The following is a 25141-nucleotide window of genomic DNA, read 5'->3' as shown; positions in this document are numbered from 1 at the left end:
GAAAACGAAATTTCGAATGGAAAACGCGAGCGGCCGCGATAACGAGTCCCCGTCGATTTCGATCGCGTGCGCGTACAATGAGCCAGTAACTCGTTCTCGTATCTCACTCGCGTGGGAAAGAGGGAGAGAACGAGAGAGAGAGAGAGAGAGAGAGATGTATGTGTGAGTGAGGAGAAGAGAAAGGGGGAGGGAAACAGACATAAACTCCTGTCCCACCTACACCTCCGATCTCTCGTCGCATCCGTATCGACCAATGGCCGGGCACCTACGCTTACGCCGCGCGACTTCTCTCCCACGATATCCGCGTTTCCATGGCTCGCCGGGTTTCACCCGCGCGACAGCGACGTCTCGCACCTCCGTGCGAATACGCCGCGTTTCGTTCCCGGTAGGTAGCTGCTGCCTGAGACAGCTTCCTCGGTTGCGAGCCGCGAATCTTCTCGTTCGGAGAGCACAGCGTCTCGCGTACACCTGCACACCTGCGCTCTCAGCCTCCCATCGACCTTCGCCTCGCGATTTGTTATCGGACCCTCTCTCGCACTTTTCCCTCTTTCGTTATTCTTGCCGCTTCAAAGAGGAATTTCCTGCGAATCTTTCTCTATCTCTCCCCCTCTCTCTCGTTTATTGAAGCGTTTCTAAATCGTTGAAAAGCGGAAATGTCAATTCGCGTTTTTTACGGAGATCAAACGCTGCAAATTCCGTTCAGTACTTGATCGCACGTAAGATGAAATGCTAATGAATACTGCAATAAAAACATTACTGATGTATCCATTAATTGTACACGTTTCAATCTCGAATGAAATATTACGACTATATAATGCGATCCGCAACGTGTTAAGATTCGATCTCTTATCGGTTCGTTTCTCCCTGCATTGATCGACTGCGAGTATCGACAGCACCGTTTCCTCGACTATCTCATACTTCATTCTTGACTCTAATTTATCCACGGGATACGCGGAATTTCTTCGCAACGTCTCATATCAAGTCAATTCCGATGCGATTAATTGAGCAGCGTTCGCTGGTTGCTCGATTTAGCGTAATTTAATATAAATACCGCGCGAGTGTATTATTCACGGCTGGAAGTTCGAGTCACTTTCACGGGAACACTTTAGATAAAAGTGTCCGCGGAGTACAAAGCGGATTGGAAGGCCGATCGATGCGAGTACGCGCAGCTTGCATAATGCAACGGCGAATCGGACGTACGATACGTTTATTAGAGTAGACAATTGCCGGGCGCGAGCTATTCTCGCCTTCGTCCGAGGCGAAGTTTGAAAAGCAGGCAACGCGGTCGCGTATCGACGAGGAGGAGGTAGGGTATTCATCGATAGAGAAGCATCGATGGCGCGCGTAGCATCACCACCTGAGCGGCCGGGGATCCGCCGGAGGAGTATTTTTAACGAGGCGAGAGGAGGAAGGAAGCCGGTCGGAGCGTCGCCGTTACTCGCCGACGTTAACTCGCCGGGGAAAGCGTGAAAGCCGCGCGTTTACCGTGATACGAGTGCGCGAGGACCATCGCGTCGTATCGCGATCTTAATTAATTGGAAACCGAAACGTTCTCCTCGCCTTCTCGCTTTTCCACGACACCGCCGGTCGAAATTCAGCTTTTGCGGAAAGGACTCGCGAGGGAGGAGGGTCCGCTTTCGCGCGTGTACCGGCGAAACGATTGGAACACTCACTTTTTCACTTAGCTTCCTTCAACTTATATTGTCGACACAAGCAACAGTTATCAACTGTTACGCATCATATTTATGCTATTTTACGTATCTCAGCTGCGTTGTCGAGAAGAAAATGTTCATCCGCCGCGGTTCATTGCTCCTGATCTTTCGAGAGATTGTACATCTTCCACCGCTCGACTTACGGCGGCCCGAAGTATTTCATCCCCGGCTAATCCTTCAGCACCGAAGTGCTACACACTTAAAGGGTTAATGATGCATTCTAGCAATCGTTATACGAAGTCATCGGATGCGGTAAATATGATCGGAAATAAGCTGCTTGCGGGATAACCTTTGCACACTGCGTGATTTAATGCGAGGCAAAGTTTGCGCGCATCTGTCTATCCGGGTAACTGTACGTGCGTTTTTTTTCTTTTTCTCCGACCAGGGAATATCAATAGAAGGCAGAAGGGAGTAAAATCGACGACGTGCGCGACGACGGAGATGTATTCGGAATCGGCGAAGAATCGGCCGAGATCCCGGGCGGAAGTTCGCGCCGATGGCATATCCGTTGCGATCGGCACGCATCCCAATGCAGTTCACGTACGCACGTTTTTCACGAACACGCGTGACATGGCGACAAGTTACTGGCCCGTTATCGGCCGCGTTCTCTCCCTTTCGGGTTCGACATTCCGGCCGATTCTCGCGCGGTCGTAACTTCGATAGCGCCGTAGCGCCGGGCTGTAAAAATGATATACACGCGCCGCGGGACTCGCGCTGCCACGACGATCTCTCTGATGGCTACGCCACGGCTGTGCCGTGGGGAATTATATTCGCGGTTCCGGATCTTTGTTCCACGTTGCCCAAGAGAAAGAGAGAGAGAGGAAGAGGGAGCGTTATTTATTCTACGCTCTGGGAAGATTCCCTCAAGTGAGATTACAAAATACAGTAATTAAGATGATTACAATGTTTTTGCAATGTTGTAAGTTGGTGCAAAAAGATTCTAATGCAAACAGTTTAAGCAAAAGGAAGAGAGAGAGAGAGAGAGAGATCAGTCCGATAACGTATCGAGTACTTTTTTGCAATGATAAAGCTACATGTATTATCTCGAGCGATAAAATGTTGAATCAACGATCGCTCGCTGCGCAAACGAGTCCCCGATTCGTCGCCTGGTGCTCTCTTTAGAACCGAATATTTTATTTAAATTCGTTACATTATCGCTTTATATAAAATACTATTCATCGAACGTGACATGGAAATCTGTCAGCATATTGATTTGTTGTCTGTCGCGCTTATTCTTTATTATCAGCCGATTCTTTGTTCAGTAAATTGTGGAAGATCGTGGTATATGGACTTCCCTGTTAGTCTTGTGATAAGATTGATTATCACCTTGACTTTTGCTTCTTTTTTTTTTTACGTCTACATTGACTTACGATAAACGTTACAAATAATTAGCTTACGATTAGATATCCTTAGCGCGCGTGCCGATCTTTTCCATCGAAATCCCGAGAGTCGGAAGTCGACCTATCATGTTACTTAAAAGAAAACTTCGTGCGAACACCTCTGACAGCCCCTGAAACGCGTGTCCCTGACAGCTTGTACACAGTGGAAACTCAAGTCGCTCATAAGAGCTTAACAACTTTCCGGAAGTCGCTAAAAAGCAGGCGTGGCGTCATAACATGGTACGCGGCCAAGAGCTGACTATGTGACACCATGTCTCACATATCTGTTGTAGCACTGTGCTGACTGGATTTTAAGACATGTCAGGGACGGAGACTGCGAAAGCAATGTGAAACACTCGCCGAGCGAACAGTACCCCCGTAGGCGTCTAATTTCTTTGATACGGATTCGAGAGGAGAAAGAGGAAAGGAAGAAGAGGAAGAAATATAAAAGGGACGTTGAGCAAGATGGTTGGTAGATGGTCGATTACGTTTTTAAAATTATCAAGCGCCAGATGTTCTTTGAAATATTGGAAAAGCCAGTTATGCGCGAAACCACGTTCGGCCGCAGCGTCAACCAGGTTTGACCTATGATTGCACATCAGTTGTGACACATGTCCCTTCTGAATGCCTCATCTCATCCGCGTCTCATATATTTTACAGTCATTCTTCACATCTTGTCACTCGTCCTTCTCGACTCGGTTTTGAAAACCTTTCAATGCGTTGATTTGTTATATTACCGTGCTTATACCTTCCTGTGAAACTTCCTTTCTATTGGACACTTACAATTATTGGACACTTACAAAAATCATTCATTTTTCTTCGTCAAGATTAATTTTCTTCCTTATTAATACGCTTTCTTTTATCCCTATATTATCTTTAAGCGCCACACGCAGAGTGATTAACCAAAAAGGCTAGAATTTAGCCAAAAAGATGTCTTCAACCCTTGAAGACTCAGGACACGCATCGATCCCATTGTTATATGTATAACTTATGTGTGTACACACTCACATTAATTTCGAGCCAGTTAATTAATCGTTAATCGCGACGTCGCTCCGTATCTTTACTGGTACTTTTTCAGGCGGTCGATTTGCGCCACTTTCGAAATGCGTACAGCTCGGTGTACGAAATATCGCCGCGACCGCCACCGCCACTAATAACCGGCGTTGCTCGCACACGGTGCGCCGAGCTCCGAGAAATCGTAACTTGGCGTGTTTATCACCGGCGAGCCGTGCACGGCCGGCGGCGTTAGCGCGGCGAGCAACGACTTCTCTTGCGTGGGGCGTTAAAATCGTATGGGATTTTTAAACCCCACGGCGGACCGGCGCGCCCGCGAGAGAGGACCGCAGAGACCTCTCTCTCCCGCCCCCCGCGGCGACTCTCCGTCGCCACCCCGACTCTCTCCTTCGCTTCCACCCACGTCATCGCGAGCTTCGTGGAAAATGATGCTGTCCGCAGACCGTGAAACGGTCGCGCGCGCGGTGTCCCGTGGACTCGGCACGGCAACGACAATTAAAGAACTTATCCGGAACGACCCCTTCGCGCTCTCCTTTTTGTTGTTTGTTCTCTCTTTTCTACCGAGGTAAAACGTGCTTCCGGAAGTGTGGAATGGCATTTGTCACTTTTGTCACGTGCAAGTCGAAAGAAACCCATAGATGTGCAACATTCTGGGCTTGTGACGCCCGGCTTCGGTCGGTTCCGATTGTTTTTTTTTTCCCCCTTTATCTTTCTTTTGTGCGGGTCCTCCGTTGGGCGTTCACGAAAGGAGAGCCTAAAGCGTAATTATGTTTGGAGACGGCCACCGAGCGGCGCGACTCCGTCGATTCGGAAGGGGAGACTCACGTCCCCTCGCCTGTGGTATTTCCAATTCGAATTCGCGAGGTGTACGGTAAATTGCGAGGGCAAAGGGCGACGATAAAAATCGCCGTAAGAATTCGATGAGATTTGGAGAAAAGGCCAAGGACGGATGCACGGACGGACGGACGGACGGACGAACGTGGCGTGTGCGCACGAGTCGGGGATTTTTTTCTGGTCCTTACCTCCTGCGCTCCTCGCCTCCTCCTTATTCTCGTTGTGGAGGGCCAAGAGTTCGCGGTGGGGCCGTTCATCAGAGGCAACTTGTCACGCCGCTGGGCATCGGGCATAAATTCCACTCCGTAATGTGACAGGTCCTCGCTCCTACCCCCGAGAAAACCATCCTGCGGCCTTGCGCTACCATCTACCGGGTGTGCTGGAACTTTTTCCCGTCCCGGCTTCGGGCTGCTTGCTGAATAGGTCAAGGGATACCGACCAGATCTGCACAACAATAAGACAGAGTCGCTAACGTTAGAATCAATAAAGACTTTATTTCTCTTTTGTCGAAATTTTTTCTTTTGATATTTTTCTAATTAACGTTCTACGAGTGATAGTTTTTTTTTGTTTTTTATTGGAATTAATTACCAGGGTTGTAAGAGTTTGTTACATTCGAAAAGTAACTCATTACCCATTGGAAAAAAATGATTCGTTACTGTTCTCGTTACTTAAGAAATAACGTTTCGTTATAATTTCCATTACTTCTTCATCGGGTTTTGAAGACCTTTTTTGGACTTTTTTCTGTTCATTATTACTAACTATTTAAATAGATTTATACAACCTGTCTTTATCTCTTTTTTACTTTTTACTGTTTTTTTTTACATTTTTCTTTATTGCATTTTTTTTTATATTTCGCCTTTTCGTATGTATAAATTTTACATCGTTACTTACGTTATATACTAAAGGATTTATGTTCCCACGAAAAAAAATAAAAAAATAAAAAAGAATTATTACGTTACTGATAAAAACAATAATATCGTTATCAAGTTGTTGCTGAAAAACTTACAGCAGTAATAATGTCAAGAGCAATGCGTTATTTTCCTGTAAATTACGGTCTGACGAAGAAACGGCAGTAAATAAAAATGATTAAATCGATAGTTCCCTTCTCGTCAACGGGATCGTGAGAAAAGAAGCTGGTAGGCACAACATTACGAAACTGCGGAACAACTATTCCAGTCGTGGATGAAGTTGCCGCGCCACATCACGGGCCCATAACGATAACGTTGTCGGCTTCCACCAGGAAGGATGGATCAGTGAGATCGGTCGACTAGTCACGACGCTTCCACGCTTTCCGCCGGAAGCCGATAGCGATCGTTACGATGTTCATCGCGGTGCGACGCGGATACGTGTAAACAGGCTACGACGTGAACTGCTGCTATGCGCGACACGTGTCAATGCAGCAATGCGCGCATGTCAAAGTGAAGCGGCGAAACGAAAAGGCGAGGGTGAAATCTACCTGCGAACGGTTTTTGCTCGTATCATACGGGAAGAATATAAAATTTCGATCGTCGTCGCTCGAACATGCATACACACACACACACGGTTTCTAAAACAGTTTGGATACTTTTTCCGATGCAGTTCGGAATACGAACGACGGTCCAAATTGTTTAGAAACTCAGTACGTATCAACCCGTATAGAAAATTCCCAAAGATTGTTTCTGATAAAGATGGCTTCCACTTTACGTTACGTCTGAACAAACTATACGAAACACTTACGTATTCACAAGTTCATGAGTATTCGATCAACATGGAAAAGAGATTTTATCCCACGTTGGGGATAAGAATGGGATTCCCAATTGGTACCGTAGACGGGGTAACTTATCTTGGAGCAGCTTTGAGCGTGTTCTAATCAGAACCTACATCGTATATGGGAAAATCTGTGAAAATTTCTATGCGGGAGTGGCTCTTTTGAGGAAATTTCCGAGACAACGCTGCACCCCCCAAGTTCCCTCGCGATCGCGTGAAATTGAACCTAACTTCGGGACGGAGCGGGGTTAAAGCATCACCGTCAAATCTCTCGACTTCGAAAGGCTGCTCGGGGACGACGTTGAGCGTGCTGAAGTCGCTACTGTGTCAACCACCCGTGTCGTATCCCGTATTATTCACGAGAGTGTGGGCCGCGCGATGCGACGCGCCGATAGGCGCGCGAAGACGACACGCGCGCGTCTCGCGTTCACGGACGCGTCATAAGAGATGTATGTGCTCGCGCGTGCAAAACACGGGTGGAATTTGCGCACACGTGCGCAACACGAGCGGCGGGAGGAAGAATACAAGACGTTGGAGGGGCAGAAGAGCCGAGGGGGAGGTTTACGTTGGGCTGGGCCGCGGGTGCAAGAGAGAGAGCACGGAAGGTACCGGTAGCACCCGGTACCGGGCGGCAAAAGCGACTTAATGTCCCCATTTGTCCCGTGCGCTCTCCGGAGGCGATTCATCCTCGCCCCTTTTGTGCGCCCGGGGCCTCTCCTCCGTACGTACCCATACAAACGACGTCGCCGTATCACCTAAACCCCCCTGAAACAGTAACTCGGAAGAAATTAACCGACCGGACTCGCCACTGCTCGCTCTCCCTCTCCCGGTGTCTCCCTCTTTTTGCGGTCGCGCCAAATGAATTCGTTCGAGACGGGAAACAGAGAGACCCTCGCTTGTTTTCGCTGCGTCTTCCTCTTCTTATTTCTTCATTTCTTTTCTCCGCTCCTCTTTCCTTAAGATCCAGTCAGTCCGTTGGAGTAGACGCATCGGGAGCGAGGTATCCGGGCTCCGAAGTCGCGCTGATAAAATGACCCGAGCGAGCGCGAGGGTGGCTCGCGAGGGTGGCGACGATTTGATTTATTCGCCCGTTGACGTTATCTGATCCGGGCACGCGTGAACACAGGCGCGCAGGATATTAAGTAACGTGTCGCGGTACGAGGACACGCAAATCGCTCGTCAAAGGGATTAGGTCAGTAATCTGGCGTTAAGTCTCGGCGCTCATTAGCAGCGCGGACTTAGTCATGGATTGAGCGTCCGTTAGGCCGATCCGCGGACAATTACCGCTAACGTTTCGGTTAATTCGCTTAACGATGTCGCGTCGTTGCTTAATAGCGGTCGACCGGCCGGTTTATCTACGCGACTCCGTCGAAAAATCTGGACTATAATTAGCGAGACACCTTCATCGCGCATCTTCGCGTTCCACCCGCGCGCACGGTTAGTTTCTTGTCTTCATTTCGCTCGGAAATATTTATTATTTAGGTAGTTGGATAAAATAAACTTACGTAGGGGCTACTTAATATCGTCACCGACACTTTACGGACCAATTACCTTAAGACATCGCAACGTGAAATCCGTTTTTCAGTACTGAATCGGTACCTCGCCAGTCTCCAGTATTAATCGAATGTAGGAGATTTCTACATGGGAACGAATGTGCAATTTTATACTCGCCAAGTGTTACGTCGGCCGGTCGGCGTGATCCTTCGGATTACCCAATTTCCAGTGTGCCAATTACGAGGACATTTCGAAAATAATCCGGCACGACGCTATACATCATCGCGACGAGTCGTCGCCGCGTTCCTCAACCGTCGTCGTTCACCCTCGCCGAGCGAGGAATCCTCGCGACGTCGCCGACGCGACGTAACGTAATGGTGAACGGTAAATATTAATCTCAGGCGTTACAATGCGCGCGGCTCGTCCCGTCTCGCGGCCCCGAACCCGCTGTCACGTCATTCTTCACAGCCCGGGCTTCTCATCACTCTCCGGACCGAGCCGTGACCAATCCGGAATAAATATTGGCGATTATTAACTCGCCACGCGGGCCACGGCCTGACGAGGATCCCGACCAGGGCCAGGGGGAGCCTGCGAGCAGGAAGAGGGGGGCGGGCAAGGCGGGAGGGAGGGAGCGAAGAGGCAGGCCAGGGGAAAGGCCACGTCGTTCCGAGGTGCAAGATGGACCACGGACGCGGTTCGTGTCTTCGTGAGATGCTTGAGACGTTAAGTGGTCCCATTAGCTACGTTCCTAGGTGGACCGCGGCTCGATGATGGCATTCCTTTGGCCGTTCCGTCTTCCACGAGCCTTCCCGCCCTCCCCGTTCCCATTGCCCCCGTGCGCATTAATTCTCACGGTGCCACGTGTGGCCGCTAATACGTAGATACCGAAGAAATAACGAGAGAACGAAGTCGTGTATACGGAGGTGCGAAGGGGACGTTTCCGTGGCGAAGCAACTCTGGGTCCTCCTCTCTTCTTTTCCCTCATCGACGCCTCGTTAACAATATGCGCGATTGCCGTGGAACAGAATGCGCATACGATAACAATGTTGCGAGAGGAAGAGACGTCTCGAGCTCACGCCGCCAGCACCGTTCTCGACGTTAACCTCCCCCTCCTCCCCCCGGCCAGGAATCATCGGCCGGACGGCCGTAACAAGAGAGCCGACGTGACGGTGTTAACCGACTATCCTCTCGCGATCGACGCGAGATCGAGGATACCCTTTCGGATGACCTCGAGGTGGCGGAGAAGGAGATAAGCCGAGCGGCGTCCAGGTGTCTCTCGCGATAGGCCGACAAAGGGCTGGAGAGGGCCACTCTCGCATGTAACAGCGGGCAGAGTCATCGCGTCTCGTCGTCTCGCCGGAGGGCGGTTGTGAGGGCTCGTGGAAGGAGAGGACGGTCTAGACCTCTTTTTTCAACGGCCGCGACGGGGGGAGAGAGAGGAGACGAGAGGAGAGGAGATGGAGATGTCACCGTCGCCGGGGCCGGCCACGGAGTCGGGCCGTGCGCGGCGAGTCAGCGAATTCCTCGTTCGTCGAGCCACCATGACGACTTCATCCCCCCGACGTTTCCCCGACGGCTCGCTCGCCGGCCGCGGAAGTGAGAGAAATTCGTCGAATGAATTATTATCCTCGAGAAACGCGGCCTTCCTTCGATTCGCCGGCTGGCCCGCCGGTTTAAATTAAAAAGACCCCTCGCACATTCGCACGCAATGTTACAGTGTTTCCCGATTGCGAAGGATAATCTCGCTCGCTCAAGGAGATCGAGCGCAAAATTTGCGGAAAACAATGATAATTCGTCTCTCGCGGAGCGCGCGAGTGAAGGGCATCGGGCGTAATGCGAGCGCCCCCGTCCGCCAATCGCGCACGCAAGCTTGATTTTTCAGCCTCCGAGGAAGATTAAATTTACACATAGTAGCGCCGTGGAACAATACGGGCGCTGTTTGCGCGCCGCGGTAAATATTTGAGTGCCATCCCGTCGCATACGCCCTCGACGCCACGCGGCGCGCTCTCGGCGAGGCCCGGCCGCCTTCTGTTCGCGGTAGCCAAGCGCTCGGAACTTCAGGGTACATACTAATTCCCTTAGTGCACTCTCTTGCCGATCGATGTTTGCTCCCGCCACTTCGCTTTAATTGTTCGCGAATCGCGCGCCGTAATGACTATCGGACAGGCTGTAACGGCGCCGTTGCAGGAGAGAGGGGGGATTGTAAATCGTAAGCAATTTTCCTCGGTGGCGAAATGCGCGAATTCGCCGATATCGATCGTTATCATCGACTCTCCTCCTCCTCGTCAGGGTCAGAGAGTCGCCGGCCGGAGGAGGAAGAGTCGACACGGCAGTAAATAAAAATCCCGGGTTAATTTTTTTCGAACAATGCCATACACCGCTGCTCCCCCTTCCTCCTCTCGTTCTCTCTCTCTCTCTCTCTCTCTGTTTCTACTGTTCGCGTTCGCCCAGTGGAGGGTAGCAACCCTTTTTTTCCATACTGTTCAATCCCTCCCGACTGAACGTAATTCGTGTCGTTATTCAAAACGCGAGCTAATGGTATTGCTTCCCCCCGCGCCCGAGCTTCGCGAAAATTTATCGCGATCTTGTCGCGAGCGAGCGAGCGGAGATTTATCTGCTAATGCGCGCGGAATCGCATCGAAAATTTATCTGGCGATTCGCGAGCGTTCCGGAAACGCGATCCGCGAAAATTGCCGCCGCAAGGGGTTGATATTTAAATAGCCGCGTGGAAAATTTCTTGGGATCTAATTGAGATCCCAATTCGACTTTTCAAAATGATTGTAGACTCTAGTTGGAAAATCTACGCAGGTTCTGTTTAGAAGTGTTACGCATTTGCTAGCACTTTTCTCTACATTCAAGTAATATTTCCAAATAAAATTTATTTAATCCAAGAAAAAATTTGCTAAGAAGTATTGGAATAATTATTTATTTTAATCTAACAGTTTTTTCCCTGTGAAACACTTTAAATAATTGCTATTTACAAGTATACAGACATATGCGCGCTCTATGAACGCGCTATTAAGTATAGTAATATTAAAAATGTAACTTCGTTTTTTAACCTCCTACTCTGATATTCGGTCAAATTATCATTCAATTTTGGCGATGCACACTGCAGTATACAGCCAATCAGCATCGCCGTGAAGAGGCTTCATTCCATATTTAGGATAAGAATAGGATTCTTCCAATTGGTATCGTAGTGGGATAATTTATTTCGAGACAACTCTGGATATTCCAATCGGAATCTCTGCCATATCTGGAAAAATCTCAGAAAATTTCTATGCGGTTATTGTACGGAGTTCGATATTTGCTCTTGACTTTCGCCCGGAACGCGATGAATTCGCATGAGAATTTCTTGCCTGCGGCAAGAATACTCGCGATTCCTTCGAACCATCGTGCTGATCGTCACGGGGACTTTCTCGCTCGCTCGTCAGTCCCATCGTTGCTAGTAAAGCTGCGTGTTCGTATGCGTGTGACACACATAATGCGACGTGCGATTGAACATCCGTAGCGCGAGCGTGACTCTGGTTGGTCGCTTGTCGCGGACTCGGTCTGGTTGGGCTGGCTGATAGGAGCTCATCCCCCTCTAGCTCTCGTTGTGTTCCTCTCTGTGGCTCTTCTTAACTCTTTTACGCGCACTCCGCCTCTCATATTACTATTTTTCGCTTCGCGAGGGACATTGCGATTTTACATTCTTGCGAGACGACGAGGCTTTGGATATCACGCTCTTTAACCTCTTCGTGGAGCTTCTGTGCAACCAAACGTGCACGTTGTTAATCGACACGATTTTATTATTTTATAACAACGGTATTTTATAACAACCTTAAAAAGATTCTACGAGATTGCGCAAAATAATAAATCGAATTGTAATTTATACCTCTCCTTTCTTTCCGAATATAAACTCAAATAGATGCACACATTCTGTACAAAAAAAGTATTACTTATACTACGAAGAAAAAGAATTGTTCAGTTTATTTTTCTTCTTTTAAGTGATAGTTATCTTGAACAAAGAGTGTTTTCTTAAAATAATATTAAAATATATTTGTTTCAAATATCTCATAAGTTTATACATCCGCAAGTATACCATAAGTTCATCATAAGAATCAAACTGATTCAAAATATATTCTTAATCCTAATAAGGATTTAATATTTTAATCAAGAATACTACATTAAAATAGTAAAATTAAAGCTTCGGTTTACTTATATACATATTCCGATTAACCGAATTTAAGTTTCCTTCGCTAAAGTTTATAATATTCTCGAAAAGAGGGCAAATTCTTCTTTTGAATAAATGGTAATGATAATTTTTCTTAATATTTGTAATAAATACATAATAAATACATTTGAATATCATTATCAAGACAAAATATTCTTCGTTCAAAATAATCATTACTCAAAAGAAGAGAAACAAACTGAGCAATTGCTTTTCTACGCGGTACAAGTAATATTTTTCTCCGTTTTCTGCGAGCTGAATATAAATGTCAAAGGGCAAAGGGTTAAGAGAAATGGTCAAAAAGCTCCGGCTCGCTCCAGCGTGAAGCGTGTAATCGTAACGTGAATTCCACGGAATCGTAACGCGCGTTAACGATACTTCTTAAATCAATCTCCCCGTGCCCGTCGGATTCTCTCGCACGCGTGGGCGTGGAATACCTGGCGCGGCAGCAGGTAACGAACCAAGCTCATTACTCGTCGTCACGTGTCACTCGCGACCTCGTCGTAAATGAAGGAGAACGAGAAGAGGAATCGTCCCGGGTCGGCTATCCTCTTTCGGATCGTCTCGTTACGGCCATTCGTCATTTTCACACCTTCGCGTGAACGCGGGAGGCAAAGAAAAATCGTACGGGCCGTGTGTCTCGCGCGATATCACAGCGTTGAGATCGAAAGATTCGTCCTCGACGTTAATGAGCGATATTACCGTTCTTTCTCGATTGATAAAAAATTAATGGAAAAAGAAACCGTAACGGCTGGAATTCAAAACGATTTTAGAGCCGACGATACGAGGTGGACTCGGGCTGAGACGTCGCCGAGAGAACGTAACACAAACGGCACACGCGCTCTCTCGCGTTCCTCAACGTTCCTCAATAATTATCCAATTACTTCGTTCGCGACTCACCGATAATGGCTCTCGTCCGGCGCGAAACGGGTTCGCGTTCGAGACGTGAGTCGTACAATGCGTTACACCTATCTCGCCCCCTCCTCGACGTCACGGCTATCCGTCATTTTCACACCTCCGAGATGATAGGAGAGACGCGAGAGACGCTTTCGAGGAGGAAGCGCGGCAATTGTACGTCGCTCGCGCGCGGCGGTTGCGCGGCGATAAGCGCGCGCGCCTCGCCGTCGTCGCGTCGCTTCTCCGCGGCTCTCGCGTGTCGCGCGGCATAAAATTAACTCGGCGAATTAGTGCCGCGCACACGCAACCGCCGTGCAGACACATCCTCGACACGCACACGCCGCGTACGCACGGTACGCCAAGACGACGTCGCCGACGACGAGGTTCGCTGAAAATGTTAATGCGCTCGCGGAGTTTATCGTCGCCCCGATAGCGACGATGACACTGCGGCTTTCGCATCCGTAAACTCGGCAAAAAGCAGTTTCTATTCTGTTTCCTTATTTTTGTTTTTTTTTTTCGACGGAAAAAGCGGGTTAATTATTCACCGGTTGACACGAAAGCGAAACAAGTTATAACCGAGTTATCATTATCGATGAGTATCAACGTTGAGCTATCAATCGAGGTTCGATTTAAATAGAGATTACGCACGCACGAGTAACACCGGTCAACAAACTTCGTATCGTGAGTTGGTCTTTTTAAATTTCAACCTTCTCCTGTTTATGTTTGTATGTTGACGTAAATGACGATAAAAGAAATTATTTCGCCGTAATTCGAAAAACATAGATAAAAAATTTTGAGTAAATAGCGATTCAATCAAATACAAAATTGAAATTCTTGCGTTTACTTTAACGAGATGAATATGTTAATTTCACATTTACTTGCGTACCTCATATTCTCATGTTAAAGTGACAAAAATTCCGGAGGCTTCTCTTCGAAGAAGTAATTTTCGAGTTGAAAAGGGAGGGGCTGTTACAGCTGAGGGGGAGACGCGCGAGAGAGACGTCTCTATAATGTATCGCCGTCTGGCTTAATATCAAGCTCCTTCGCGTGACTCACGCGTGAACTCGCATATTTCACGCGGCATTCCATCGTGCGTGCCTCGATGTTCCGCTTACACCCCCAAGAATCCTATTGAGATCGCTCGGCGATCGTGTCAAGGCGTTCACGTCGCCGATTCGCGGGAAAAGAAGTTTCTCTCGGCTGCGATCTGCCGGGAGAGACCGGTGATTCTGGAGTTTCGCGAGAAAACACGCCGCCTTTCCGATTTTTCTTCCTCCCTCTCGTCATGATGCCGCGCACGACCGACGCGATTTTACGACGCCTACGGCGCGCGATATTATAATTAAGGATTAAGAGCGGCCTCGTTGCTATCAATTTCGCATGTTGCCCCGCGACGAAATCGCCGGCTAATTCGCCAGAACGGAAACGGTCTTTACCGGCTTTCGGCCGGGCCGTAAAGAACCCCCGACCGATCTCGCTCAGACGCACGTTGTGTGTTGCAGGGATTGGAACGCGACGGGCAACGTACGCGTGCAGGAATCCTGGCCGACGTGAGCGACTCTCGCCACGACAATGTCGAACCATTCCAGCGCCGAAGGATCAGGATCCTTGATTGTTTCGCGCGCTACGGTGAGTCTTCTTTCATCTGAGAAGATTAGATCAAGCGAAAGAGAATCGAGCAAGGCGTGAAACTTACTAGACACTCGAGATTGATTACTCCTTGCTGACGCGCGGGCCTCTCTACTGGGTGTTCCGTGAGGTTTGCACTTCGGGACTCGAGAGGCGTTCTTTCTCGCCGAGAGATGTTCGATGCCGATCTGCGGCGCGTAACGTAACGTCGGTCATAACGCGAGGTCGGTTCGATCCTCTTTCCGCGTTTTTGAATTGCTGATCGCGATTTTCCGAATAACAGCCTGAAAATTCGCGGGGAATCGGAACGATGAAGCGAGTTTATTACGGTCTCGATTTAACTTCACCGATTGAGAACCTCATAACGAATCCGTCTCGTGACGGATACTCGTGTCGTACTTGTGTTCAAACATGAAAACAAAGAGTCAGATTACAACCGATTAGATTAATAAATAGCTCGAGATTTTTATTTTCCTATTAGTCGGAATTAATCGAGAGATTCGGGAGATTTGTAGTCGATTTTTATTGTTTCTCAGTTCTGCGAATTACGACAATAAGTGTGGCTTTCTGACCTCGATGTTCGGCAAGTAAATGCAGTTTTAACGGGTTAAGATTAGTAAACTCGAACGCGTCAACATCGGAATAGCGATCGAGTAATTTCTCCCTAAAAATGAACGTTTCGAAATGTTTTCAAATTGGAAAATTTTTACCTTTCACGCTAGAAGATAAGACACATGATCCCTGGACTCGTGAAAATTGAACATGTCCTAATTTGAAAGCGATCAGAAACGTTTTCACTTTTTCACAAATTAGATTAGAATTTTCACTATTAGAAATCTCCGCGTTTTCGCCTTAAAGAGAAATTGCGCGATCGCAGTCCTGGCGCAAGCCGCTCGAATGTTCACATTCGACGTGACGATTCGCGATCGTCACGCGACGTTCCAGCGACGGCGTGACGGCGTCGACGTTTCTCGGACACGTCGTCAGCGTAGAAAACCGACGACGTTGGCGCACGAGTAGGTGCCCGCGATTCCGCAGGATCCTGACCGATAATGCCGGCGGTGCGTCCGTGAAAATATCGCGAGGCGGAATCGCGTTTTTACGACTTGTCGTTTCGCCCCCCCTCTGCCCGTTCTTCGCGCGCGTCGCGATCAACGCCTCCGATCTCTATCGGCCGTTTAATCGATCCATCCTATCCGATCCTTACAACGAGCCGAGAGAGCTCTCTCACGCCGTGACCGATCCCGGCTCGATTCCTCTCGCGCGGCGGATTAAATCGGGACGCGGATGTTTTGCCCCAGTTTCACTTGACAGGCCGATCTGCACGGCGAGTTCGTTCCGCTCAGGCAAACTAGGCGATTGGCGGCTTCGATAGTCCCGCCGATCGCCCGCTCGTCCGATCGATCGATCGGCGAGAGCGAGGGGGCCCCTCGTTCGCGAATCCGATTCGCTCTCCGGATCGCCAAAATCGAACAGCGCGACCCTCGCGATCCGTAAGTCCGCTCGGCGGCGCACCTTGTCACCGATGATCGTCCGGCGCGGCGGTTGCTTTAATTACAAAAATAAGTCGGCGCGAGTGATGGCGAAAAAATGTGTCCGGCGACGAAAAAATGCTACGCCTTCTGTCTCTCTCGAGCGATAAGAACAGGCCCTTTCGACGCGCTCGGACGCGTCTAAACTCGAGCTTCCACCGCGATTTTCGGCAATATTACCGGCTTTAATTTCGATATCACGCGTGTACGCGTAGACAAAGAGAGGAAGAGAGAGAGAGAGAGAGAGAGAGAGAGAGAAAACAGAATAAAGTTTATTATCCCAGGGGATACAATTTAAGTATACAGAAAATAATTTTGGCTGAAAAGTAACAGTAAAGCAACAGGAAAAAGAGAAAAGAAATCAATAAAATGCTCCGAATTATGAGAAAGAGTAATTAATAATTAATTAATAGAGTGAAGTCCGGCACACTATACTGGCTACTCTCCAATCCACGCAGGGAAGAAAAGGGAATATAAATATAAATGGAAAAAAAATCAGTAATATCAGTATAGAGGAGAGAAAGAGAGAGAGAGAGTTAATAGGGAAAAAGAGAAGGAACAAGTCGAGCCTTCTTCGAGCGCGCCTTCGCCGATTACGATAAATGTGTATTATACGCGTCATTACGCGCGTATTGAGACGCGACGCGGCGCGTCGCGTCGCGCCTCGTACGATCGATTAAAAATTGAAACGTCAGGAGGGGGTGGACGGCCTCCGTTCGACGGCCTGCGGCTTCGCGCGAGGTACGTGCGTGCGTGCGTGCGCGCCCCGTTCGACAGGTATCCCGAACTTTTTCGAGAGGGAAAGCCTCCTCCGAGGCGAGAGAGGGGAATGCGCCCCGTCATCCCACGGATCTTCCCGGCCGGGAACCTCGAAATGGAACCCGAAGTCCTCCATCGAGGGTGACAGCTATGAAATCGTCCGTGATTGCTCCTCTCGCTTAGCTCGCGCGGCCCCCAGCCCCGCCGGTGCTACGAAGTAGTTACCCGGAGAAGGCACATACCCGTCGTTCGCTTCCTCAGCGATTTCTTCCCGATCGAAAAACACCGGCGAAAACCGTCGAGTCTCGCCGAGTCGCGGCGCGTTATCCCGTCTTCCGGATAACCCGACAATCGAACGCTCCGTGAACGATCAATGCACTGATTGGAAGAACTTTGATGTAAATTCCTCGAAGTAAAATCGTCGAAACAATGATACGATTCGTGTAATTCGAGACGAATCGGAGTCATGAGAGAGAGAGAGAGAGAGAGAGAGAGAGAGAGAGAGAGATTCGTACATGAAAAACAATAATTTCACTGGCACAGCAAATTGTCAGTTACTACGGGGGACAAGAAAAATATTCGTTATACGGGAAACATTATTTTGCTGTTGTAGCAAAACCGTTGTTATGACGGCGATCAAATTTAATTGGCGCGATCAAATTATTTCGCTGCCCACGTGTCCAGCAAAATAGCAATTAACACTCCGAACGGATCTTTTTGTTGTTCCTATGGCAACTAACAATTTGCTGCGGCAGCAAAATATTTTTCTCCGTGTAACAATCACTCGCAATAACCAGCCGCAAAATTCACACCCTGACGTGCCACGGGGGGGTATGAAACATCGTCCTCCGCGGCAACAAAAGGGGGGAGTATCAATAACGACGGCAAAGTCAAGAGAATTAAAGCGGCGTGGCGGCCGGTGTTCCGCTCGGCGGCTGAAATCGCGGCCCCGACCGCGGCGATCGCGATTTCTCATGGCTCCCAGTAAACGTCGCGACGTCGTTTTGTCGCGCAACGCCCGGGCGTTTCACGCCGCCGCGAGCGGCTCCGGGATCACGCGCGTGTCGCCCAAATAGCACGGCTTATTACGGCGATAATCGATTCGGCGGATCTGCATCGCTCGCCCGCTCGCTCGTTCTCGCTCGTTCCGTGCCGGCGATTTTTCTCAGGTGCGCGATAGTGCTGATTCATGGAAACAGCAGCGCGGCCCCTCGGTAAGAGAAGGCGGCCTGGAAGGCGCGCGGTCCTTGGGCGAGATTAACCCGTCAAAGACGACGCGCCCTCACTGTCTCAGCAGTTGCCTCGTAATTCCCGGTGGATACAGGACTAATGGGTTATTTCAGGTAATTAGCCGCGGCATCGCCGTTCCTTCCACACGAAGGGCTCTCTCTCTCTCTCTCTCTCTCTTTCTCACCTTCTCGTTTCCTCGCCCTTATTCGCTCTCGCGGCCGAGAGAGTAACGAATGAACGCTCGTATGCGGGACGAATTCTCATTTTCTCTCTCTCTCTCTCTCTCTCTTTCCCTTGCACGGTATCGCCGATATGTCGCGATTAATGATCGCGGGATGTCGGGTGGACACTTTCTTAATCAGCCGGGCGGTAGGTAACTTCTCTCGACGAGTTACTTTCGCGTGGTTGGGCTCGCCGTCCGTCGTCGTCGGCGTCGCGATTCGCGGCCACGTTGTGCAGCGGGCGAAGGCGGGGCTAGTCGGTGCGCGCGAGGGTGAATTGCAACAGTCATCACAAAGCCCCGCGCCTTTCACAGTTGCAACACGCCGTCGCGGAGTTTCGTAGTCCCGACACTGGCGAAATGGCGGACGGGATAATGGCACGTTCCAGCTGGCAACGCCAACACGCGAGACACCGCTTGAATCCGCTCGTGGCAGCGGAAAACCGGCGATTCCGCCCCGTGAAAGCGTGGAGGAAACTCGCGAAGTCGCGCGATAATGTTTCGTATCGCGTTATCGGCCAAGTGTGATCTTTCGCACTCTCTTTTGCGAAAGAGGCGCGAGCAACATTGAGCGCGGATCCCGATCGGTTAATAACCGTGCGATCGCGCGAATTCGGCAATTACGGCGCTAATGACGGGTAGCTCGCGACAGCTTTCTTCGGGGCCTCGCCGGAGGAAGAAGAAAAGAGGAGGAGAAGGGGGAGATGGAGGAAGGTGCGCGCGGCGAAAGAGGATCCGTCGGAGGCGCGAGGCGAGGCAGATCGTCCGAGAAATCGGCTTTGCCGAGTCACGCTGTGTAACGAACTTCAACGCTGGGCGCTAGTTCGAGCTGCCCCGAAGCCTCCTTTCTCGAGTCGAGTGCGCGAATCGCGGTTAGCCGTTTCGCCGTAACGCGACGCGAGCGCGGAGAAGACGAGGAGGACGACGAGGAGAAGGAAGAAGAGGAAGAAAAAGGTCGTTACGGAGGGAAAGATCAAGGGTCACTTTCGCTTGGGACGACACCGGCGAGGTTTGTTCGCGTGCTTGGCCCACGTGATGATTAACCCTACGAGCCCGTGCTTTCTTACACAATCGTCAGGTACACGTGCTGGATCCTACGGCGGATCCCGCGACGCTCGTTCAGTTCGCCTCCCTCCGCTTCTTTCATCGGACGACGGCAGAATCTATTCTCGCCGCGGCCTCGGGAATATCTCGGAATAGAAAACGACTGAAACTTGGAAGAAACTCGGAAGAATGTTTTTTTTTCCTTTTTTGGCTTCGCTGCGAAAAGATTCTATCGCGAAAGTACACTGAAAAAAAGTGCAAGTACTTTTTAATTGATCAAAGTAAAATAGTTATTCCGATACTTCTCGGTGAATATTTGCCAGAAGTAGAGAAATATAACTGGCGGCTGTGTACGATATAATATTTTCTTCGCATAAGTAGAGGCATTACTTGCGTGTGTTAAAATAATTGCGGCAAGTATTAAATATTACATAATATTAAGAATGCCAGAATTGATTTCCAGAAAATATTTATTGAACAAAACATCTAAATTTCACACCAGGTTTCGTCAGTGATAAAGAAGCATTATATCGTTCTAGTAAATACTCTGTTAAAAATTCTCTATTTAAGATAAATTCTAGTAAATACTCTGTTATATTACTTGATTCGCGATTACTTGACTTGTGGGGTTAAAAAACAAGTAATCAGCTTTATTTCATTCTGGCGCTTTTTTCCCGTACGCGTATTTCGGCGTCGCGCTTCCCTACGAAGTCTCCTTCGCGTCTTCCCCCAGCGACGGCGGCCGAATTACGATACATTTTCGCGGCGCGTAAACGAGGCGCTCTTCTCGTAGGATTTCTCAATGACAGCCGATTAAGGACGATTTGCCGCGAGAATAGGAACGACGTCGTCGTCGGCGAAACGTCGTGGTCGGCGCGCGGCGGGAGCGGTTGCCGGGCCCGCTTCGTTAATTCCTGATTTTCCTCGGTCCGCGTCACTTTTTAATTGACGCCAGAAATTGAACCGGAGAGCAGGCACCGCTCCGACGACCGGTCGTTCGGCCGGCCGAACGACCGGCCGGTCGGCCGCGCGTCCGTTCTCGCAGAGTCATCGTGCGCGCTACCTCGCCGCCTCGCTCCTTCGAATCATCCACGCTAGTTCTCCTCGTCCAGGATCGGATTAAGCTGTAGGCAAAGTGGAAGATTACACCGCCGCCCGCGTGAGCTTGCCTCGCGGATGGGACGTGCCGCGCCATTATCCCGGAATACTCGCTTATTATTACACGTACACCGGCGGGGGAAAAAAGATTCGGTACCGCTCCATTATGTTGCCGAGACGGGAAGCGGGCGGGATCGATTTTTCCCGCCGGGCAAATTATTGCGTCGCGAGTCCGCAGCGCCGGTGAACAGCGGCGTCTCCTCCCTGAGAGAGTCCCTCCATTTTCTGTTCGCTTAATTTCGCTGTTTCCTCGCTGAAAAATGAGTTTGCTCGGATCTACCTGACAATGGAGGAGCGGTTGTAAGAATGAAATTTGGTACGTGAGAGCTCGAAATTTTCTCCCCTTCCACGCGTTTGGTTCCCCATTATCAGGCGTCGCGCTTCTCTTGCACTGTTAACCAGATATCACCAAAATTGGAGGTACACGTTGAAATAAAACTACCCTACGTAATTTTCTCTCTCAATTTACTTGCAATTTATTTATCAGTTCGTACATCAATTTTATTTATTCTTTACTATCCCGTAATACCTCCAATTCCGAGGTGCTAAGCACCTCGAATGTCCCTCGTAATTACGCAGGATTTTCAACGCGTTACCTCCAATTTTGGCGATGCACGGTTAACGCCTTGGATCCAGCCAAACTCATTTTTCCGTGGCGTTTGAGACGGCGGCCTCTGGACCTCGTCCCCGAGAAAGAGCGAGGCGAAGCACGGACGGGCGAGAACGGGTTCGCGGAGCGATTCGGATTTTAAATTGAGAGCCCGGCCGCACCACCGACCGCGGCCGTCGTTTTCATTTACTTTTTACTCACCCACGGCCAGGAAGCAATTATTCTTACGGCCGATTGTACTTTCTCCGGTGTGCGTGGAGCTTCGACCTTAATCCGATTCACCCTCCAGCCCCCGTTCACCTGCCCTTATTATCGCGCTTTCGCGGCCTAATTCCCGCGAGTTTCACTTGCAAACTATACTCTGCAACGTGTAACGCAACATACCGCATCTTCGGACGAGAAGAAGAAGAAAAAGCGGCTCCGGATCGTCGAGATTTTCCCCGAGCGAGAACGCTCAAGGTCGACGACGCCGGATCCGTCGGTGCGTTCATGCTCGCTCGACGCGCGAGCTTTTCCATCGGCTCGCCAGGTGTTTCAGTCGCGTGTTCCGCCTGTCAGTTCCCAGCTCGCCGAGATGCTGCCAATGACACCGATCTTTGTCCCATCTCTGTTCGCACGCGCCCACCTTTTCCGATCCGCGTTTTCCGCCCGTTTCCTCTTTCCAAGCGCGAGCCGTAACTCGCGAGCGAGTGCACGGCGGTCTGGACTCCACCTGCCCGTCTCGTCTCCCTTCGTTGAAACCAATGTCGCCGGACCGACACACCAATGTCGCCGCGTCTCGTCTCCACCTCCGCCTCCTCCAGCCGTGGCTGTCATCGACAGGAGCTCTCGACTCGCGTAAAAATAATTACACTGAAAGAGAGGATTGGTACGGGCCGGATCTTCCATACCTCCCCTCCAGCCGCGGCTTTCCATCCGTTCGACGGCCATTGTGAGGATCAGACGAACGAACGAACGAACGAATCAACGAACGAGCGAGCGAACGGACGGCTTAATAAGCTCGGCACGCTGCAGCGAGCGCTGATAAAAATTTATCCGACACGCGCGGCGCTCTTCAGCATCGAGCAGCATCGTGCCAATTTCGAGACGTGAGCGCGCGATGTCTCGCGATTGGTGTTCTCGAAAAGCAGACTTGAGAATGCGCGGCGGCGACGACGACGCGCGCAGGGTTGTGAGAGTCGTGATTGCCTTGATTCTTACTTCATCCGGTGCCGATCGACGTCCGAACGAGGAAGGGAATGAATCTCGTCGGAATGATATATTTCGCGTTCGAGTATTCGAATATGTGTAAACTTAACACGCTTGCTACCAGCGTCGCACAAGCGTGACGCCCCGATCTCTCGTGAAACACCAGAGTCGTATGGGTGACAACGTTAATCTTTCTTTCCCTGTCTAAACAGAAAAAAAAATGCTACGTTCAGGTGAATAATTGTTCCGATACTTTTTAGCAAATTTTTACCTGATTCAAGTAAAATTTACTTGATCCAAGTAAAAATTTTAGGACCACTTGGTTCCTTCAATGGATAAGAAGTATTACATAATTCTAGTAAATACTCTCTTAAATTTAGAGCCACTTTGCATTTACATTCAGTAATTCATTTACAAATTGAGGTATTACCGCGTTTAAGTAAGTATTTCTGCAAGCTTGCAATATGCTGAATTCGATCAAAAATATCACTTGGACTTCAGAAGCTGAAAAACAGCTAATTATGTTTACTTGATTATAGCACTTTTTTCTGTGTAAGTCTATTTTGTAACTTTTAACGACAATGTCGTTATGTTGCGCAGCTTTCCTATCATATATTATCCGCTCCACGATAACGACAGTGTCGTTAAAAGTTACGGAATAGCCCTATTGGCGGCGAACATGTTAACACTGTATTGATAATAGCTTGAATTATCGTTGGATATGTTAATTCGCTCGTATAATATTAATCCTATCCAAAGTGTTACGCTAACAACACTGAAGGCTCGACTTTACGCGCGACACATCTCGCAGCTTGTAATCGAGCATGCTCGCTGACGAGAAGGGCGTATCTCATAAAGCAAAGAGTGTATCGGATATCGAGATGCCGCGTCAGATTATTAACAGCGAGGTACACGTGGCGTGTACACGTGAACGCGCCAACGCGAAACAGAGAGAGAGAGAGAGAGACAGGAAATCTGAAAGCTCGTGGGACACGCGGGGTTAATAAAAAGTTCACAATCGCTCCGCTTCGACAAGCCGTGACAAACGATCATCGATCTGCGAAAACAGTGGCTCGCGCGCGCCGTGTATGCGCGCTGTCGGTTGTTGTATTTTTTTTTTTTTTTAACATATATCCCCAAAAGACCGCGCGAGCGGGTAGCAATTGCAATCAGTAAGTTTATATTACCACTTCGTCGACGATGCCACCCTCTTCATCAACGCGCGGCCGTCGACAGCCATTTACATTCGGTTTTTGTTCGCCATTTACAAAAGCGGATCGTTACCCTTTTTTCCCCAACTTTAAACAACTCTCGGCGTAACAAGTACGGCGTGGCATTGAATTTTATCGGTGTGATAAATACGTTACTGTTGCGCAAACTGGAACAACTAATGTCGTTTCGCGACGGTCGTTAAAATAGGAACGAGCCGCGCGTTTCGGAAGAAACGCACACTGCGTATTCGGATTTGAGCTATTTGTTTTTCTCCTATTGTAGCTCCTCGCGTGATTGATTTTGCAGTGGTTTTAATCAATTGTAAATATTAATGCACGGACATTGAAATCTCATCTCGACTCCGTTGCAAGATACGATTTCTTCATTATTGAAATTAAGAGAAGATAAAATATATAGATAGAATATTTTTTTCTTTTCACACTTTAACATACGAAAAAATATTTGTAGTGCCGCGCAAATGTATGATATAATAGTCTATAAATATTATATCTTGAGATTCTACATTAATTCTTCAAATTTGAAATTTGCAAGAATAAGAATAAGAATTTGTGGGAATAATTAGTGGCGGTGTTGGCCCGTCGAATTAAAAACTTTTTGAAGGAAAAAACGCTAAACTGTCGTATCGACGTGAAAAATGAAATCGATTTGCCTTGCTGAGGATAATTGGCGATGGCGTGTGCTCATTGAGTCGCTTGCGCAAGTCGCTTGCTCGAATTCGATTCACTTTCCAATCCCGGTCACACTCGCCGCCGTCTCTCGCCCGTAACAGGATAATAATCTTAAGGGAATCTACTAAGCTGGACAGATTTTACATAATATATCCTGTTTATTTTTCTAGAGCCGGGCGACTGTGCATCGAGAGGCCGCGCGGGACTGCCCCAGCCCAGAACCAGTTATGAACATATGATTAAGCTCGTTTTAATAAGTTTTTATGTAGACCGTACGCGTAAGGATGTATAATAAAAATAAGTGTTGAATAAACGAGATACAAAGTTGAGAAAGTGGCCGCGTTGTCATTTCGTCGGCGGCGAGCGGCGGCGCCTCCTCGCGACCCTCTGCTTCCGCGTCGCCTTTGAATCGGCCGTGCTATCCGTCGCGTGTCGGGACTGGAGACTAAAGGGAGTTCGCGATAATCGGAAATTAAAGCTAGACGACAGGGCGGCGGCGGCGGCGGTCGTGGTGGTGGCGATGGTGATAGCGGGAACGTACGGCGAAGCGCCGCGATTGAGGTTCGCCGTCAGAGCGACAAGTG

The 25141-nt window shown here is 49.2% G+C and overlaps 1 protein-coding gene across 2 annotated transcripts in view; it reads left to right on the top strand.

Annotated features, from left to right (window-relative positions):
- The window catches only part of LOC106749572 (transcription factor Sox-3-like), a 107895-nt gene extending 83014 nt beyond the window's left edge, over positions 1 to 24881 (top strand). Inside the window, exons 3-4 of one of the 2 annotated variants that reach the window (XM_014629191.1) lie at positions 14789 to 14915; positions 24728 to 24881. In XM_014629191.1, coding sequence (XP_014484677.1) covers positions 14789 to 14840 — 52 coding nt within the window. In that variant the 3' untranslated portion in view covers positions 14841 to 14915; positions 24728 to 24881. The remainder of the gene's footprint in view (positions 1 to 14788; positions 14916 to 24727) is intronic. The other variant, XM_014629192.1, reaches the window with a different exon arrangement.
- The last annotated feature ends 260 nt before the right edge of the window (positions 24882 to 25141 follow it).

Source organism: Dinoponera quadriceps, unplaced genomic scaffold (assembly GCF_001313825.1).
Source record: "Dinoponera quadriceps isolate SergipeBrazil2010 unplaced genomic scaffold, ASM131382v1 scaffold3990, whole genome shotgun sequence".
Taxonomy (NCBI): Eukaryota; Metazoa; Arthropoda; class Insecta; order Hymenoptera; family Formicidae; genus Dinoponera; species Dinoponera quadriceps.
Note: the sequence above shows the minus strand (reverse complement) of the source record. Positions and strands in the feature narration are given on the sequence as shown.